This window comes from Cynocephalus volans, chromosome 1, assembly GCF_027409185.1.
Source record: "Cynocephalus volans isolate mCynVol1 chromosome 1, mCynVol1.pri, whole genome shotgun sequence".
NCBI lineage: Eukaryota > Metazoa > Chordata > Mammalia > Dermoptera > Cynocephalidae > Cynocephalus > Cynocephalus volans.
This window is the reverse complement of record NC_084460.1, coordinates 196263832-196279591: the sequence shown is the minus strand read 5'-3', so window position 1 is coordinate 196279591 and position 15760 is coordinate 196263832. Positions and strand designations below refer to the sequence as shown.

Here is a 15760-nt window from a genome sequence, read left to right as displayed (position 1 = left end):
CTCTCTCACTAGCTCCCTCATGCTCTGCCCAATAATGCTGATAAAATGGCTCCTATCAAGGTTAGCATCTCAAAAGACAGTCTAACACCAAGAACACATTCCTTAGGAATGGAAAAACTAGTTTTTGTCTGCTGGCTCTGAACACAGAACTTCAAAATGCCTCTTTTGGGAATTATCAATTTGCACAAATGTAGGAGGATAAGTTTTATACGTTCGAAGACATTGAGTACATAACTAATAATTTCCCTTTGAAACCACCAAACTTTTTTCTTTTATTTTAAATCTTTGGATCTCAATTTAAAATAAGTTTCTTTACTAGTTTGACAAACATTTCCCCCTACTTTTTCTGAATTTAAATTTTTATATTTAACTATAGAATCCAATTGGAGTTTATTTACTATAAGATCTAGATCAAATTAATTCTTTCCTAGGATATTTTATAAAACATAAATTTAAAATAATTTCCTAACAGCAAATACTTAGTTCATTCATAATAACCTCATAGTCAATAAGTCAATACACTCAGAACTTGATCAAAATGAACAAACACATATTCAAAGGTCTTAAGATGGAGGACAGAAGAGACTTTGAAAAGTTCTAAAAAATATATCATTAATGCTTCCAAAGAGATAACAGAAAATATTGCAATTATAAAAGCAAACGAGGAGGGAGCTCTTCAAAATGACAGAATAAGGACCTCGGAAAATCTGGTGCTTCAGAGAATCAAAGAGAACATTGGCAAAAACTGTCAAAATCAACATTTTCAAAACTCTGGAAATTGAATAAAGGCTTGCAACAATCTGAGGAGCATTTTTTGAGAAAAATGGCTGAATCTTGGTAAGAAAAGAGAGACTTTCATCATTTTGTTGTGCCCTACTTCTATCTCTGATTCAACAGCTGAAAACCTACAGTCTCACAATCATGGTAGTTTGAAAAACAGCAGCCTGGCAGCCACTGGAAAGAGCTGAACAAATCTGGAGCTCCCCAAAAATCCCTGTTCCCAGACAACTATCATTTCACTTGTGTGGCACATTCCTGTAAACTCATCTGCAGGGCTTGTCTTTATTTGACCTGACCCAGAGCTTGCTCAATGTGAGACCCTGTTCCCTGAGGCCATGATCAAAATGAATCAGTGACAACTGTTTAACATGGCAGATGCCTGAGGCAGCAATAACAACTGGAGCAAAGAAGCTGACTCAAAAATTTAAAAAAAGAACTGGAGAAGGAGATTTCCACAGAGAACTTTGAAATCGCTGACATATTCCTGGGAATCTAGAAGGCCATGCATATGTTTAAGACTGAGTATGCACATGCCCAGGAAAGACCTGAGAAGGCACTAATGTCTCACCTCTAGCAAACCCTAAGGCTCTGAACAAGCAGGAAGTAAAAGGGAAGACAGAGGTGTAAACTACCTGCCACAGCACTGAAAGCATGCCCCAAAACACAAAGCCAGTAAGCAAAGGCTAGGCAACTTACTGGTTCAAGGCATTTAAGGAAATCTCTCTTCAGTCATTAGCTGACCACTAAGCTAACCAAGCAGAGACTTCAGTGGCCACATACAACAAACAACACAGACATTAAAGAATTAGTTCAGGCAAGTCACTAAATAAACAAGGAGCAACAAAACAACAGAGCAACTGCAACAAACCTGGGGAGGGGGAAGAAACTGATTTTCAGAGTTGCCACAGTGTATTATTTAAAATGTTCAGTTGCAGGTTGGCCAGTTAGCTCAGCTGCTTAGAGTGTAGCCTTGTAACACCAAGGTTAAGGGTTTGGATCTCCATACCGGCCAGCCACCAAAAATAAAAATAAATAAAACGATCAGTTTCAACAAAAAAAGTATAAGACAGGTAAACAAACAAGAAAATATGGCCCATACACAGGGAAAATAATCAGTCAACAAAAACTATTCTTAAGGAAACCAAGACACTGAACTAAACGAAGACTTAAAATCAACTAATATGAATATGTTGAAAGATCTAAAGGAAACTTTTTTTTTTTGGTGGCTGGCTGGTACAGGAATGAAACCCTGGACCTTGGTGTCATCAGCACCACGATCTAACCAACTGGGGTAACCAGCCAGCCCTAAAGGAAACTATTTTCCAAAGAACTAAAGGAAAGTATAAGAACAATGTCTCACCAAATAGAGAATATCAATGAAGAGATAGAAAATATAAAAAAGAACCATACAGAAATTCTAGAGATGAAAAGTATAACAACAAAAATATTCACTAAGTGTCACAGCAGACTTGAGCTAGGACAAGAAAGAATTGGCAAACCTGAAGATGAGTCAGTTCACATTATCCTGTCTGAGTAACAGAAGAAAAAAGAACAAAAAACAAATGAACAGACCCTGAGAGATCATCTCACAAACCAATGTACCAACAAACACACAATGGGAGTCCCAGGAGAAGAGAAAAAGAAAAAGGCAAGGATATAAAAACAATAATGGTCCAATACTTTACAAATTCTATATAAAACAATCTACATATTCAACAAGCACAACAAACTCCAAATAGGATAAAGTTAAAGAAATCCAAACCCAGATACATGATAACCAAATTATCAAAGACAAAGAAAAGTTTTTAGTTGTCTTTAAACAATAGAGAAAATCTTCAAAGCAACAATAGAGAAGTAACTCACGAAACCATGAGTGCTGTGGAATGAATGTGTCCCCCCCCCCCCCAAAGAGTTCCCACTGTGGCAGTGTTAAGAGGGTGGAAAATCCTGTTATGCTAATTGAAAGGTGGGGCCTTGAAGAGGTGACTGGATTGTGAGGACTGTACCCTCATAAATGGATCGATCATTCCTAAAATAATGGGAGTGGTTCTGGTGGCTTTAAAAGGAGAGTGAATGAGGAGGTTAGTCTTTCTCTGTGCTCCATTCTAACCATGTGACACCCTGCATTACTATAAAGCCACCACTAGATGCGTTCCCTGGACTGTGGATTTCCCAGCCTTCAAAATTGTAAGCAGTAAATTTCATTTTCTTACAAATTACCCAGTTCCAGATATTCTGTTATAAGTACTGGAAATGGACTAATACAGAAAATTGGTACCAGAGAAGTGGGATACTGCTTATAACAAATACCTGAAAATGTGGAAGTGGCTCTGGAACTGGGTGATAGGCAAAGGTTGGAGGAGTTTGAAGAACTCAGAAGAAGAAAAAAAAAATGAGGGAACATTTGGAACTTCTTAGAGACTGGTTAAATGGTGGTGAGCAGAATGCTGAAATATAGATGCTTTTAAAGGCCATTCTGGGACCTCAGATGTAAACAGAAGAAGCTTATTAGAACTGGGGCAAAGTTCACTCTTGCTGTGAACTGGCAAGGAAGTTGGCTGCGTTATGCTCATGCCCCAAAGTTTTATGCAATGCAGAACTTAAAGGTGCTGAACCAGGATATTTGACAGAATAAATTTCAAAGCAGCAAAGCATTCAGGAAACTGCATGGCTACTTGCAACAGCCTACACTGAGTTATGGAAGAAAAACCATGTGTAAAGCCAGAATTTATAATTCAAAAGGAAACAGAGGGCAAAAGTTGCTTAAGTCTCGGCCTGGCCCTCTGGTAGGGAATGAGAGAGCGTTTTCAGGAGAAAAATTCAAGGATGCTGCAGAAGGACTGGTTGCTAGAGATATTAGCATGGCTATGAAGCAGCCAGGTGCTAATATCCAAGACAATAGGAGAAAGGCCCTGAAAGCATTTCATAAGTCTTCCAAGCCTCCCCTTATCAAAGGCCCAGAGTCCTAGGGAGGCTGAATGGTTCTGGGGAACAGGACCAACATGCCCTGCATGAGCTTGCTGCCCAAGGCCACCCTGGTTGCTCCAGTTGCTCCAGCTTTGGCTAAATTGGCCCCAGGAATGGCTGGACCCACAGGTTTGGAAGATACAAGCCAGAGGACTTGGTGGTACCCATGTGGTATTAAGTTTGCAGGCTCACAAAATGCCAGAGCTGCGGAGGCTTGGGAACCTCCACCTCAGTTTCAAAGGAGGTATGGAAAAGCCTGGAGACCTAGGAAGAGATCTGTCCTGGAGCGGAGTCACCGCAAACAGCCTTGTTCGAGCAATGTCAAGTGAAAATGTGGGGTCAGAGCTGCAGCAGAAAAATCCCACCAGGGCCGTGCCTATTGGAACTGTGAGAGCAGGGCCACCATGGAGATCCCAGAATTGTAGAGCTACCAGCATGCAATGCTGCCTGGGAGAACTGAAACATGGCCTGAGACCAGGAAAGCCATAGCAGCAGGGCTGCCCAAGGACTTGGAGACTCAACCGCCACACCACTGTGCAGAGAATGACAGACATGGAGTCACGGTACATGATTCATCAGCTTTGAGATTTGATACCTGCGCTGCTTGGTTCTGGACTAGCTTAGGACTTGTTACCCCTTTCTTTTGGCCTGTTTCTCCCTTTTGAAATGGAAACCCATACCCTATGTTTGTCTCACCTTTGTATCTTGGAAGTAGATAACTTGTTTTGATTTCACAGATGGACTTTGGGCTTTGGACCTCTGAGCTGAAATAAGATTCTGGGGATGAAATGTATTTGTATGTGAAAAGGACATGAGTTCTGGTGGAGCCAGGGGTGGAATGCTGTGGTTTGAATGTCCTCCCAAAACTTAATACCCACTGTGGCAGTATTAAGAGGGTGGGAAATCCTATTATGGTAATTGAAGAGGCGATTGGATTGTGAGGACTGTACCCTCATGAATGCATTGATGCATTCCTGGAACAATGGGAGTGGTTCTGATAAGAGTGAATGAAGAGGTTAGTCTATTCTGTCATTCTCACAATGTGATATCCTGCATTGCCATGTAGTCACCACCAGGGAAAGACCCTCATCAGATGTGTTTCCTGGACTTTGGACTTCCCAGCCTCTGACACCATAAGCAATAATGTTGTTTCTTATCAGTTTCAGGTATTTATGTTATAAGTAACAGAAATGGACTATCACACAAGGTATCCTCAAATATCTGATTTCTCATGAGAAGCAATGAAGATCAGAGGACAGTAGGATGACATATTCAAAGACTGTCAACTAAGAAGTCTATATCTAACAAAGCTGTCCTTTAAAAACAAAGGAGAATTTATGACATTAACAGATAAAAAATGACAGTCCTACAGATTGAAATGAAAGGACACCATACAACCAGCCCAAATCCACATAACGAAATAAAGAACATTAGTAAAAATAACTACATAGGTAAATATAAAATATAGTATAAATGTATTTTTTAAAAAATTCTTATTCTACATGACTTAAAAGAAAACTCCATAAAGCAATAATTTAAAACTGTGTGTGTTGGCAGGCTTATAATGTACAAAGATGTAATTTGCATGATAATAATAGCAAAAATGAGGGAGGAGAAAACAGAGCTAAGTAGAAGTAACGTTTTTAATACTGAAATTAAACAGCATCAATTTGAACTAGACTGTATTACATTAAAATGTTAAATGTAATCCCCAGAGCAACTGCTAAGAAAATAATTTTACAAAAGCACTTCAAAAAGTTCACGGAAAACTAAATTAAAATAAAAAATGTATTAAAAGAAACAGCAAAAAAGTTAAAATGGTATACTGAGAAATATGTATTTAACACAAAATAAGGCAGTAATATAGGGACAAAGAAACAAAAAAGTCATGACATATAGAACACAAATAGCAAACTGGCAGACATTCTACCCTACTAGTTCTAGATTAAATAGATTTTACATGTGAAAATTCTAAAGAATCCACAACAAAACAATTATATCTAATAAGCAAGTTCAGGAAGAATGCAAGATTCAAAATCAATATTAAAAAAATTAACTACTAATGTTTTTCTATATATTAGTAATGAACAATATAAAATTGAAATTAAGAAAAAAAATTCTGCTTACACTAGCATCAAATGAATAGAACATACAGGAATGAATTTAACAAAAGAATTGCAAGACTTGTACACTGAAAACTACAAAGTAACTGTTGAAATTTAAAAAAGCCTAAAAAATGAAAAGACATCCCATGTTAAGGGATTGAAAGATATAATGTTAGGATGGCAATATTTCCCAAACTCATCTACACATTCAAAGTAATCCCTATTAAACTCTCGGCTGCCCTTTTTGCAGAAATTGACAAGTTCATTCAGAAATTCATATGGAAATGCAAGGCATCCAGAATAGCCAAATCAATCTTGAAAAGGGAACAAACTTGAGATTTCAAAATTGACTACAAAAGCTACATTAGTCAACATAGTGAGGTACTGGTAGAAGAATGCGCATATAGATCAATGGAATAGAAGGGAGAATACAGAAAAAAATCCATATATAAATGGTCAATTGATTTTCAACGAGGGTCCCATGAAAATTCTATGAGGATCAAAACCACAATAAGATACAATTAGGATGACTTTTAGGAGTAACACACACATACAGACAAAACCATAAAGTAACAGGTGTTGACGAGGAGACACTGGAATCCTATGTGGTCCTGGTGGGAATGTAAAATGGTACAGCTGCTGTGGAAAACAACATGGATTCTCTTCAAAAAGTTAAAAATGGAAAAGTACCATATGACTCAACAATGAGTATATAATATACGGGTAAATAATAACCAAATTAAAAACAGGACTACCATAAGACCCAGCAATCCCACTTCTGGATATACAACCAAAAAAATTGGAAGCAGGGGCTTGAAAAGACATTTGAACAGCCATGTTCAGTTTTAGCAACTTGGGGGGGGGGGGGGGGGGCGCAGTTGGCCAGCATGGGGATCTGAATCTTTGACTTTGGTTCCTTGGTGTTATCAGCACCACGCTCTAACCAAGTGAGCTTACCAGCCAGCCCTGAACAGCTGTGTTCATAGTAGCATTATTTATAATTCCCAAAAAGTGGAAGCAACCCAAATGTCCATTTAAGGAAAAATCAATAAATAAAATGTGGTATATACATACAATGGAATATTTTTCAGCCTTAAAAAAGAAGGAAATTCTGAAATACATCATAACACTGATGAACCTTGAAAACATTATGATAAGAGAAAGAAGGCAGTAGTAAAGGGCCATGTTTTATATGATTTCATTTGTATGAAATGTCCAAAATAGGCAAATCCACAGAAATAAAAAGTAGACTATGGTTGCCAGGGACTAAGGGGAAAGGAAAGAATGGATAATAACTGCCAATGGGCACAGTGTTTTTTTTTTTATGGGATGATGAAAATGTTCTAAACCTAGAAATAGTGATGGTTGCACAACATGGGGAAAATAGAATAATTTAGTCAGGCTCCCTTGGCTCAGGTCTGGCTGGAGGGTAGAGCAGCACATTTCTTGTAAACAAGTTGTGTGGATGGAGTTAGTGTGCATGTGCACCCATGTATCTTTCTAGTTAATTGCTTTTGTGTGTTCTGCAGTTTGTGAAGCAGGCTGGCAGGCAAGCTGGCATCTAACAATAGAGCATGTTTACTCTGCTGGTAGCTGCTCAGTTTCAGTTTTTCTTTGGACTTTGCTCGTAGCAGTTGAGTTTCTGAGTTTCTCTGTGGACTGCTTAGCTCATGGTGTTGTGTGTGCTGAATAAAGACTATTCCTTCTTCAACCAAGGCTCCAAGGACTGTTTGTCTGGTCATCTCGCTCGTAGACCTGTATGTAAAGGGTTTGTGAACAGGCTAGAGGGGTCTGTGAGCTCCAGACGCTAACTCCAGCTCTCCACACAACTTTGTGAATATACTAAAAACCAATGAATTGTTCAATTAAAATGTTCATTTAATAAGAGTGAGAATTATGGTATGTGAATTGTATTTCCAGGAAGCTTTTTGGGAATAGAAAAGCAAACAGGGTGCTATCAAAATGTAAAATACAATGAACTCAAAAAAGATCTTAGAAGTGAGAACAAGAAAGAAAATCAAATACCCAATGGAATGTTGGAAGATAAACTTGAGAAACTCTCCCAGAAGAAATGGGAGAGAGAAAATAAGAAAGGCAGAAGTGATCATCATAATATTCGAATATTTATCATTATATTTTTAGAGAAATTTGCCCAGATCTGAATGACATAAGGTTCCAGACTGAAAAGCCCTCCAAGAGCCCAGCACAGTAAATGAAAATAGTCTCATACAAGATCCATCATCATAAAGTTTCAGACAAACACTGGGGACAAAGAGAAGATACTACATCTTCCCAAAACAAATTAAAGTTACCTACCTAAGGTGAAGAATCAGAATGACTTTGGACTTCTCAATGGAAATACTTACAGATGGAACACAATGGGGCATTAATTTTAACATTCTGGATGAAAATAATTTCCAACCTAGATTCCAAACTTTCAGTGTCAGGATAGAAAAGTATATTCTCAAACTCAAAATATTCTCCATCTCCATACCTTTTCTCAGAAAGCTACTGGCAGATATGCACAATTAAATGAGAGTAAACCAAGGTTAAAAAAGAAAAATGATGTGGTCTCCAAGAAACGGCAGATACATCTGCACAGAAAGGTGAAGTGAAGCCCCAGCATGATGAGAGAGACAAACATCAGGATGTTGAGTGTGTAAGAAGCACTGAAGGTAGTCAATCAGCCAGTCCAGACTAAAAGAGGCTCAAGGGACTTAAACAAATGGCAGAGAGGTTAGTATGTTGAAAGTACTTGTATGCGATAAGTACATAAACAATTGTGCAAATGAAAAATAAAACAATTATTAACTCCAGGGAAAAAAAAGTTGTAAAAGAAAAGGTAATCACAGTTTCTCTAATATTGCTAGTGAACTGTGAATAGCATACATATTCATAACATAAATTAGACATTGTCTTTGGCAAAATTAAAATATGACTATATTTGGTAGATGAGGAGATCCCAAGCATACATGAGGAAAGTCAAGAGGAAAGAGAGCCGAAATTCACCCTTCACAGTGGGAAATAAAATTCTTAACAGTGACAAAAATTTTAAATAGCAATACATGCATATTATTAGGAGACAGAGCAGTAAATAACAAGAGAATCAATAAAAACAGTTTATAGTGTTTGCCTCTAAGGAGTGGAAAATGGCAATAGTGGTAAAGCACTGCCTTTCTCTAAATGTATCTCATAATCCTAGTTAAATCTCTGTGTTTTAAAATGACTATGACAAAAAATAAACATGGGAAGGCATGTGCCACAGCAATTTCTCATCTGCTTTGGCCTTGGGTCCCCTCTAACACTAAGCTTTAGCAAGTATATTAAAAATAGGGCCGGCCTGTGGCTCACTCGGGAGAGTGTGATGCTGATAACACCAAGGCCACGGGTTCGGATCCCGTATAGGGATGGCTGATTAGCTCACTGGGTGAGCGTGGTGCTGACAACACCAAGTCAAAGGTTAAGATCCCCTTACTGGTCATCTTAAAAAAAAAAAAAAAAAAAAAAGTATATTAAAAACAAAAAAGTATCAATTTTCCCTTTCCAAAATAATCATTAAGTAACAGTATCTAGTGGATATTTATTAATTTTAAAAATAAGTTGAGATAGCAAACACATAAATAATACGAAATCTGCTTTAAAATGAGGTTCACAATGTAAGTTAAAATGAGTCAGATGACAAATGAGGGTACTTCAGGAAGTTCCTGGAAAGATAGAATTAAGAAAATATGAATCTTTCCATGAACTTCTTGAAGTACTCTTGTGTATATCAGCTCTGTTTATAAGTTAAATTATCCTCAGGTTTAAAGCTGCTGCTTTTTAGAAGCTTAGCTCCCAAATGATGGTCCCAGAAGAAATTTAATCTCAGTGACCCCACAAACTAAAATATGCCATATTAACTAAATATTTTTATGGAAGACTTTATGGGGTGAGAGTGAATGTCAAAGTATGCTGAAAGCACATGTCTATCAAAGTAAGTCACAAAGAGTTACAGGTGGTTTACATTTTACTAATTAAGCATGCCATAAAATATCACACAGCCATATCATATGATAGCTAGAATCATGTACTTACTTCCTGAACATATGTGCATGAACTATAAAAATAACACATATAATATAAAACAATGTAAAATGGTCAAACACTAATGCAAGTGCACTGCTCAACTACTCTGGGCCAAAACCCTACTTTCAGCTCCTCCAAAGTGAAGCAGGTTAATGTACAGGTCTTTTTTCCCCAACTGTGAAATGGACAAAGAAAACTGCTGCACAAATGAGATTACTACTTGTGTTATTTAAATCATTTAGCTGATTTTATTAAGGCATTCTTTTTCACCATATATTTCTTAGATATATAATTAATCTTATTTTTCTCAAATAAATCACTCAGTTGGTGAACAAACTCTTAAGAGGGTAACATTTTTATTCCAGGAATAAATCCAAGTTTTGGAAAGCATCAAGCAAACTCTACAATATTTTATTAGTCCTATGGATTCTTACTAAGTTGAAAAATGTACTATGCTCACAAAATACCTAAAAAACCTATAATGACACAAAAGAAGTCTAGAATATTCAAGTAATCCAGACATCTCTATGTGGTACTACATACAGCAGGTACTGAATTTCTCAAATAGTGGTATTACACCTTAAAACCCCCATTCCACGTGGGCACATCCCCAGCAAAATAAAGGAGGTGATGAGAGCCCCTGACCCTCAGAGTGCTAGGTCTTAGGTAACTGTCTTGTAATAAACACAAACAAACATGAAGTTTCAGCTTCACTCACAAGACTGAGGTTTTTAAATAGCCTAGTTCTCCAAGCATTTGTGTCTGCCAGAGGTTTATAATACAGATGTGCAGGATATGCGTTATTTCCCTAGGACCACTCTCTCTGTTTCAGTCTAGAATTTTAAGGAAGGATTTTAAGTAACGTGACATAGCAGAAACCTTCATTCCTATTCTGAGGCCCAAGCCCTGCTGTAGCTTCTTTTTTAACATTTAATATTTTTTTAAAAGCTTATATTACTATTTTCTTAAGGGAGAAGTTTACATTACTGATTTGAGATTTTTCTTATTTTTAATATAGGTGTTTACAAGTATGAATTTTCCTCTAAGCACTACATGAACCCTGCATCCTATAAATTTAGATATGTTGCACTTTGATCTTTATCTCAAAGTACTCTTTAATTTCCCTGTGATTTTTCTTTTTACCCATTGCTTATTCAGGAGAGTGCTGTTTAATTTCCACACGTTTATGTTTTCTAAATTTCCTTCTGTTATTGTGGTCAGAAAATATATTTTCTATGATCTTAGTCTTTTTTTTTCAAAAAAAAAAAAAAAAGGAAAAATTTAAACAAACAAAAGACCTCATGGAAAGATTTCCATTACCTTTCAATTATATTTTTCCACAATCTTTCTGAAGTGCCCTTGTGTTTATATTCTTTTTTATTGATTTTTTATGCAATTTAGGTTGCTAAACTTAGATATTTAATTTCTGTTCTTGATTTTTTTATTAAATAGACTTGCTGATTTGCTTAGAAATTAATTTGCCTTTGAAATGTTTATTTATCTTCATCTGTTGAAATTAATTCGATATTTGCATGCTTTTGGAAGACTTTAGAGAGCTACTTCAAATAACTGTAGAGATTATAAAATGAAATATGTAAATTTTAATGTTTTACATCTCCAGTTTTGTGCAAATTTGAAGCCCTACTTTCTACAGAGTATTTTGTTAATTCACCTGTTATTTTTATGTAAATGTTATTTGAACAAATAAATGTACGTATCCTAAAAATAAATAAATAAATAAATAAAATGGAGAGGGCTATAGAAGAAAACATGGGACATGTGACTGGGAGGCTGGAAAAGATGGCTTCATCCCCTTCTCTGGCATCAATGCCTCAGGGCCTCATCTAAATCACACACTGTGTTGGAATCTCCAGGATCACCCACTAATTTAATGGTTCACTAGGAGGACTTGCAGGGCTTAGCACAGTCCTACTCTCAGCTGTGATTTATCACAGCAAAAGGATACAGAGCTCAATCAGCAAGAGGAAAAGGTGCATGGGCTGAAAGCCAGGGAAAATCAGGCATGAGCTTCCAGAGTCCTCTCCTGGTGAAGTCACAATGGATCCATTTAATTCCCTCAGCACTGAGTAGTGACAACATGAATGCAATACTGTCTACAATGGGAAAGCTCCTTAGAGACTCAGTGCATGGGATTTTTATTGGGGGCTGGTCAAATAGATACCCTCTGCCCAGCAACTACCAAGATGCCAGATTCCCAGAAGGAAAGCAGAATGCAACATAACCACACAGTATTGCCCAGTTTGGACACAGTGAGCCCCTCTTGGCCCACTCTTTGGGAATGGAAGGAGCACTCCCCAAATTCACTTTTTCAGATGCCAACCTGGGGCCAGCCTTGTAAGAAGGCCTTTCCAAGGACAGCAGCCTTGGGCCTGCTGTGTTAACTCTTCCCTGGATCTCAGTTTCACCCTGTCCTTTCCCCTGATCTGCTGGTTTGCTATGGTAACCTTCCAATAATACACAGGAAGCCCACTGGTCAGATGCAAACTGTGTAAGATGGTGGGTTCATGGCCTGGGGCCAACATGAGCTGCACAGCATGGTGTGAGGCCATCCCTGGAGCAGGAAAGGGTTTCACTGCTCAAGACCTGTTTTCCCAACAATGACAGTGGCTTTAAATTGCCCTCTCTTATGAGCTCTGCCTTCCCCGCTCATCTGAGCCCTCCAATTTTCCTTAAGAGACTGGATTTTTCAACACCAATTGCTTTTAAATGTGCTTCGAAAACCAGTATGTGGCATGGGTCCTGACCTATGTCTTTGCAATAAAGTCTTATTCTTAAGGAAGCAGAATGGGAAGGGACCCCTGATGCATCATCTGGACAAGATTTCCAACCACCGACCCTGTAACCATATATTCTTTGAATAAAATTACCGCAACAAAAAAAACAGCGCAAACCAAGATGTTGACTGAAAAAGAGTAGGGAGTAAAGAGCAGAAGAAAGGAAAAATGTCTGAACTCACCGGGATTGTGGCAATCCTTTCTTACTGAGATCTGCCCTCACACGTTCTCCTACATGTCTGTAAATTTCCACTAAGCTGTTTATTGCTGCATCTCGAACCTAGATATAAAAGAAGAGATCTTACAGCTGCTCTGTCATTCCCCGTCACTTCCTGCTGGGATAGAACAGGCTATGCACCACCCCAATTTATCACCAATTTACCAGAACAATTGTGAAGACAATCCCTTATATATATTCGACTAGATAAAGCCATGTTTGACAGTTTTTACTCTACGGATACAATTCCAAAGCTTAAAAATTTTAGGTTCCTACCCCTATGTACATCTTAAAGTCTATATCCCTCAGTTCTTTCCATTCTTTAAGATGATTTTAGGAGACTATAATTTTCAGACCATTTTTTCAAAACAGAGAAACAACAAATAAATCAATTTTACTAAAAAAAAAAAACCCAAAATTCTAGATTTAAGTCAATTAAACAAATACTTAATGAGCAACAAAAATTAGTACAGGCCACACAGAGCCCCATATTCGAGAAACTCATAGTCCTAAAAAGGAGATTTTTTAAAAAAAAAAAGTCTATAAATTCTACATTCAATACAGGGAAGGATGCGATAAACATGACTCAAGAGCACAAAGAGCTCACATAGTTTAAAGGAGGGAGCAATCACATCAGAGGATGTCAAGAAATGCTTTATGGAAGAGGAAGGAACCACCTGAAATATGCTTGGAAGTTCAGGATTTCAGCAGGTCCAGATGCAAGAAGACAGGCTCCAAACAAGACAGAGCTTGTGCAAAGGCACGCAAGCAGAGACACATGCAAGCAGGGACACTGACACATGCTTCAGGAAGAGCAGGAAAGCCGGTCTGGCCAGACGCAAATACAAACTAAGAAAGCAGCATGTAATCAGGCTTAAGAGACAGGAAGAATTTTTTTTTTAACTTGGGAAATTTGAATACGGACTGTATATTAATATCATTGCATCAATGTTAAATTTCTTGGGTGTGAAAACTACATGTGGTTATATAAGAAAATATCCTTGTTATTAGATGACATACACTGATGCATCCAGGGGTAAAAAGATCATTGTATCTGTGTTACTTTCAAATGGTTCAGGAAAAAAAAACCCCAAACTATGTCTGTGTGTATGTCTGTATGCATATAGAGGTTAAAAAAACAAATGTGACAAAATGTTAACTGGTAAATATGGGTGCTTACTATACTACTCTTTCCATTTTTCTGCAGGTTTAAAATTTTGCAAATAAAAAGGTAGGAATAATATAAAATATAGAATAGAACTAAGGCCAGGAGGTGTCTGTGGGGTGGAGGTATGTACTTAATTCAGTAGGCAAAGACGGGGAAGCAACATGATTTTAGATTTGGTCTCAAGCAATGAAACCAAAGTAATGGAGAATGGAGGAAAGAGAAAAGAAGTAGAGATACAAACAACAATTTACGATTTGAAATACTATAGGCTACCCTTCAACTTAAGTGTTATATGACAGGTTTTACTCAAAAATTTTTCCCTCTTCTGGTGGAAAAAGGCAAATCCTAAGCCATATTATCTTGTCACCCAAACCTTATGCTACGGACTGAACTGTGTCCTCCCCACTACTCCCAAATCCAAATGTTGAAGTCCTAACCTACAATGTGATCGTATTTGGAGATGGGGCCTATAAGGAGGTAATTAAGGTTAAATGAGGTGACAATGATGGGGCCCCGAAATAAGAGGACTAGTGGAACAGAAATGAAGATTTCTGGAAAAGAAATGAGGATTTCTGGCAAAGAAACCAGAGAGCTATGTGCACAAAAAGAAGAGGTCACGTGAGCACATAGTGAGAAGGCAGCCATCTGTAAGCCAGAAAGAGAGCCCTTGCTAGAACCCAACATATTGGCACCCTATCTCAGATTTCCAGCCTCCAGAATGGTGAGAAAATAAATTTCTGTCATTTAAGCCATCCAGTCTATGGTATTTTGTTATGGCAGCTGGAGCAGACTAACAGAGATCATCAATTTATTGTGGTAAAAAAATTTTCTAACATTAGGGAACATTTTTACATTGACAAATGCATGATTACAAAGGTGGTCAACACACTGTGTCTTGAATATCAGTAATACATACATCACCTCAGTTTACTTTCTGGTGAAAACATCTGCTTAGAGCAAATCACATTGGGTGTTCTCCTTAAAGAGTAATTGATATCCAGTCAGCTATTTAGAAAGTCTGGGCCATAAACAGTTTAAGAGATTTAGTGGAAAAATTACTAGTTTTAGGGTCAAAAAAGTAGTCCTAAGGACTTACTCGGCCACTCAGGAACACTGTAACCTTATACAAAACATTTCAACTCCTTCCTCCTCTGTAAGTTGAGGGTTGCTTTGAGGACTGAAGGAAATAGCAGATTCATTCAACAAACATTTGAGTGCCTACTAGGTGAAAGCGAACTGAAATGCCTACATGAGCCAGACAGTAACGAGATAAGTGGAGCAGGCTGGGTAGGGACGAAAAAGGCACTGGCACGGGCCCTGCTGACAGACACAGAAGAGAGGCTATGGGGGCTCAGGCACACAGGTTACTCCACTCAGCTGCGAGGAATGCAGGTGCAGCTTTGCCACACCTTCTAATCTTTGGAGAAAAGTCAGAAATGTAAATCTCCCCAACGTAAAATCACCCAGAACTCTTGAGTGTAAAATGAAAACATTCTGCAGACACATGCATACATGCACATACACACACCAGTCTGTAGGCTAAAATCTGCTTTTAGGCCAGTTGTCTATGACCTATACATTGTGTCTAAAAAGCTCTCGACACAATGGCTAGCATTATCTACATCATTTAAACTAACATCCTTAGGCTTTAAAATCATCACTC

General features: G+C 37.8%; 1 protein-coding gene across 26 annotated transcripts in view; it reads right to left on the bottom strand.

The window, feature by feature from the left end:
• CLASP1 (cytoplasmic linker associated protein 1) overlaps window positions 1-15760 on the bottom strand; it is a 277667-nt gene that overhangs the window by 149980 nt on the left and 111927 nt on the right. For all 26 annotated transcript variants that reach the window (XM_063079348.1, XM_063079329.1, XM_063079319.1 and 23 more), the window contains one exon: window positions 12895-12992. In XM_063079348.1, the coding sequence (XP_062935418.1) occupies window positions 12895-12992 (98 nt within the window). The remainder of the gene's footprint in view (window positions 1-12894; window positions 12993-15760) is intronic.